The 4,973-nt window shown below is 56.4% G+C and overlaps 1 protein-coding gene across 1 annotated transcript in view; it reads right to left on the bottom strand.

Moving 5' to 3' along the window:
• Nucleotides 1-4,973, bottom strand: part of STIM1 (stromal interaction molecule 1) — a 63,273-nt gene that overhangs the window by 57,951 nt on the left and 349 nt on the right. Inside the window, exons 2-3 of the mRNA XM_009890839.1 lie at nucleotides 4,342-4,450; nucleotides 4,144-4,277 (exon numbers count right to left, since the gene is read on the bottom strand). Coding sequence (XP_009889141.1) covers nucleotides 4,144-4,277; nucleotides 4,342-4,450 — 243 coding nt within the window. The remainder of the gene's footprint in view (nucleotides 1-4,143; nucleotides 4,278-4,341; nucleotides 4,451-4,973) is intronic.

The raw sequence follows: 4,973 nt of genomic DNA, 5'->3' as shown, positions 1-4,973 counted from the left end.
CGCGGCTGTCACCGGCTGTGCCGGGACGATCAGTCATCAGTGTCACTGCTCGTGGGGTCAGAGGGAGAAGGAGCGGTTTTCCTGAGGATTATGCCGGTTGTGGTACCCTTACAGCAGCATTTCAACGCACGGGTAAACTATGGGAAGGAAGCCAATTAATACGGGCCCGCTCAATTAGCCAAAACTGTTACAAAAAACAGGCTTCCTTATATGAAAAATTCCAAATTTATCTACTCCTCCAAACTATCCATACCCATTCCTAAAAAGCAGAAGTGACAGAAAAAAGCTTTTTCCACTGAACAACATTAATGGCATCATCTTCCTTTCCAAGGAGAATCATCACCTTTTTTTGCTGGGAAGCTTGTCACAACCGCAAAATTCCTAAAAACACCATTCACGCGCAATTCCTGTCAACGGAGATCAGAAAACACCACAGAAGATGACCGAAGTGGTGAGGAGCGCAGCGGTGGCTGCGGCAGCCCCAGGGCAGTGCTCGGGCACCGGCGAGGGCACACCATGACACGGCAGCACGGTGCTGTGCTCCGCTTCCCCGCAGGCGGCAAATGGCGTGCATCGCCGTAAGGGACCTGGGGACCAACGGGACACCGAACCCCGCGTGGATGAGCAGTGGGAGGTGACGCACAGAGACAAAAGGGTCAGAGCCCCTCTGCTGGGAGGACAGGCTGGGAGAGTTGGGGGGTTCAGCCTGGAGAAGAGAAGGCCAAAAAGGGGAGAGCTCAGAGCCCCTTCCAGTGCCTAAAGGGGCTCCAGGAGAGCTGGGGGGGACTCTGGGTCAGGGAGGGGAGACGTGGGACGCGGGGGGACGCTTTGACACTGACAGAGGGGAGACTGAGATGAGATATTGGGAAGAAATTCTTCCCTGTGAGGGTGGTGATCCCCTGGGGCAGGTTGCCCCGAGGAGCTGTGGCTGCCCCATCCCTGGAGGTGTTCAAGGCCAGGTTGGACGGGGCTTGGGGCAACCTGGGCTAGGGGGAGGTGGCCCTGCCCAGGGCAGGGGCGGGCCTGGATGGTCTTTAATGGTCCCTTCCCACCCAAACCATTCTGTGATTCTATGATAAAAGCACTGCGGGAATCGGTGCCCCCTGCAGCGGTGGCAAAGAGCAACCGCAGGTTGCCACTGGTACAGGCAGGGGAAAGCTAACGGAGACTCCGCTGGGAGCAGCTGGGAGAGGGGGACACTGCGAGAACTCCTGGCAGGGACAGGCATTGGCCACCAAGCTCCGCAGCACCATCCTGGCAGTGCGGCTTCTCCTGAGCTGGGAGCGATAATGCAGACAGCAGAAACTGGGGAGAGCTGCTGGGACCACGACAGGCGAGGCAAGGGCTCGGGCGTCCGTCCGATCCAGCGACGAGGGGTCTGAAGGCTGACCAGTAACGGGGGCTGCCAAGGCAGGGGGATTCTGAAGCCTTTCAATTAATTTTGTTACTTCTACAATGTCAATACCTGCACCATGAAATGACCCGACGGTAAAAAGGCTCTGAACAGAGGATGCCGTCAGGCCTTGGACAACAAGCTCTCAACTACTCCACCGAGACAGAGGGCAGGAATTGCTCAGAGAGACATGAAAACCGCTCGTTAATGCCCCACCCAAACAACAGGAGGCTTATCCTCAACTTAATAACAGACAAGTAGGTCGCACCAAGAGAACCGGTTTGCCCGCGGCTGCCCCGGGAGCCAGCGGGAGGCAGAGCCACAACTCCAAAGCCAGGCTGGGCAGAGAACTGCCTCCAGGGGAAACACCACAGTCTAGGAAATGCAATTGAAAGCTTTTAATTTGTTTTAATTACTCTGTGAAGTGGGATTTAGGCGAAGGGAACAGCACTGCAACCTGGGAACAGCCAGGCAATGCTGCTGGCTCCTTGTAAGGAGGGTGCTCAGTTCCAGGCTGCTGCACCACGTCCTTGGGGACTGTCACCTCCCAAGAAACCCAAGAGCCCTTGTGATGGCGGGATTTGGCCATTAAAGGGACTGCTGCGTTAGCTTCGGTGGGAGATTTAACCTCCCTGTTCTGTGATTTCTTTGTCTGAGAAGAGGGAATAACGCACCCTGGAGAAGGGCTCTTGATGGACCGGTGGTTGAGCAGTCCTCAGGGGACGGCGCTGTCACGTACCTTCAGTTTGTCATCCGCATCACAATGTGGGGGGAGAACGCAAGAGATGCCTTTTGGTCCAGAAGCAGCATGTCACGATTTTGTAAACTCCCAACCCCACACAGATTATATCAGATTCTCCCACAAGGTATTTCTCCCGGGCCTACAAAACATCTACCAACATCTGCAACAAGGCCAAGTGCGGGGTCATGCTCCTGGCTGGGGGCAACCCCTGGTCCCAGCAGGGGCTGGGGATGGAGGGATGGAGAGCAGCCCTGAGGAGAAGGGCTTGGGGGTGCTGGGGGTGAGAAGCTCCCCATGAGCTGTCAACGTGCGCTGGCAGCCCAGCGAGCCCCCGGCACCCCGGGCTGCATCCCCAGCAGCGTGGCCAGCAGGGCGAGGGGGGACTGTGCCCCTCTGCTGCGCTCTGCTCTGGGGAGACCCCCCTGCAGTGCTGCCTCCAGCTCGGGGGCCTCAGCACAGGAGAGACATGGACCTGGTGGAGCGGGGCCAGAGGAGGCCCCGGAGCTGCTGGGAGGGCTGGAGCCCCTCTGCTGGGAGGACAGGCTGGGAGAGTTGGGGGGGTTCAGCCTGGAGAAGAGAAGGCCAAAAAGGGGAGAGCTCAGAGCCCCTTCCAGTGCCTAAAGGGGCTCCAGGAGAGCTGGGGAGGGACTTTTTACAAGGGCATGGAGTGGTAGGATGACGGGGCCTGTGTGGGTGGTGATCCCCTGGGGCAGGTCGCCCCGAGAAGCTGTGGCTGCCCCATCCCTGGAGGTGTTCAAGGCCAGGTTGGACGGGGCTTGGGGCAACCTGGGCTGGGGGGAGGTGGCCCTGCCCAGGGCAGTAGGAACAAGATGTTCTTTAAGGTCCTTTCCCACCCAAACCGTTCCGTGATTATCTCATCAGTCCAAGCCCCGAGGTGTGGAGGGCACGTTCAGCACAGCTCCGCAGCGCAGCACCAGTGGCTGCCAGCCCCTCCATCCTCCTCCAGCCGAGCACACACTGGGCACTGGGTCACCACCAGCAGCATCTCAGCAGCTCCTGGCTCGCCTCCTTCCAGGGCCAAGAATTCAGACCATTCGATGGCCCCTGTTCCCAGGACCGCCTGCCACAGTCGCAGGACATGGACTTGGCATGAGACCTTTCAAACCTCCACCCTTTGAGCAACTTGTGCAGCTCTAGAGCCGTGCACGGCGCTCCTGAGCCCAGCGGTGAGGTCAGGACAGGCAGCACATCCCTCCCCGGGCAGTGGTTCTGCTGTGGATTAAGGGACTGGGAGAACTGGGACTGGAGAACTGCCTGGGACTGGCAGCAGATCCCTTCACCAGTCTGCTTTCTTTTAGCTTCCAACATTTTGACTGTCTTATTTAGATGCCAGCATCCTTGTAAGAGAGAATTCCTCTCCTCGAACGGAGCCTTGTAAATGAGCATCCACTGCAACTGGGGCAACGTTGTAAACAAACAGCTTTGCCTTGTCACTTATTTCTACTGGTGCTCATGTAAGAGAACAATTTTATTCCTCTTCAATAAAGTTATCCGTTATAATCTCCAAAGCCAAGACAACAAAAAATTATTCCTTTTTCCAGCAGGACGCACACGTGTACTGTACCTGCTTCCGCTGAGTCAGTGGAAGAGTGTAGTCAAGACTGTGATGTGAAGGAGACAGCGGCCAGTGGATTTGCTCAACAGTGACAGAGAGGCTCCATCAGAATTCAGAGGTGTTTCCCAACCCCACAATTAAAAAAGGAATGAAACAATAACAACAATCACATAGACCTATCTCCTTCTCTTTCAGTGTTGGTACAAATTGGTAATACCTTGTGCGCAGAAGCAGATGACGTGGCTAGAAACCCCCAGAACAGAGGGAAAGCCACAGACACTAAAGATCACAGTACAGAAGCGCACTGTTTGGATCAGAAACTCGGCTCAGGATGGCACACGGCCTCCTCAGCCAGACGGGGAGCTCGGCAGCCCACAGCCTCAGAGTCTGCAGGCACCCCGTCACATCAGCATGACGCGCATCAGAACTAACCTCGTCGCTCTCCTCCACGTCCACGTTGCCGTTGGCATCGTCGTCCATCTGCTTGTGGATGTTGCGGACGGCTTCGAAGCTGAGCTGCTCGTCTTCATCGTGGCACAAGGGCTTGTCGATGCGGCAGAACTCTGCTGAGGGAGACAACACCAGCGTTAGGCAGCCTGTACCAAAAATACCACCGGTGTGTTTTCTCACTAAGCTTCTTGAGTTTGAAAAGCACTTCCACCGCCCCGGGCCTCCCGGTGCCCGAGGGCAGGTCTCGCAGCCGGAGCCTTCTCCTGCCGCGGTGTCCACCGATGCCCCGCTGGCAGGGGGAGGGCAGGACCCAGCTGTACTTTACCTCCTATTTCACCACCTTCATTTCTCCCTCGGACATTGTTAGTGTTGACACGGGGTCTAGCGAGGACATTTGGAGAGTAAGAGTTGTATGTTTATATAACGCGTCAATTAAAAAAGCCGCCTTCCTGATTATGAAATGGATTTTTCTGGCCTGTTTTCTACATATTTTTCCCTATTTCAACACTAACACTTTAAACTTTGCTGCGTGCCTGAGTCCATGTAAGCACCCAACACGGCTGATCCATCCCTTCTGGAGGCCATCCTCCCCCTCTGCTCTGCCCTGGGGAGGCCACATCTGGAGCACCGTGTCCAGTTCGGGGCTCCCCGGGTCAAGAAGGACTGGGAACTGCTGGAGAGGGTCCAGCAAAGGGCTACGGAGATGCTGAGGGGAGTGGAGCATCTCTCTGCTGAGGAAAGGCTGAGGGACGTGGGGCTGTTCAGTCTGGAGAGGAGAAGACTGAGGGGGGATCTCCTCAACGCTGATCAAT

This window comes from Charadrius vociferus, unplaced genomic scaffold, assembly GCF_000708025.1.
Source record: "Charadrius vociferus isolate BGI_N301 unplaced genomic scaffold, ASM70802v2 scaffold138, whole genome shotgun sequence".
NCBI lineage: Eukaryota > Metazoa > Chordata > Aves > Charadriiformes > Charadriidae > Charadrius > Charadrius vociferus.
The sequence above is the reverse complement of the archived record's forward strand: the minus strand, read 5'-3'. Positions and strand labels throughout refer to the sequence as shown.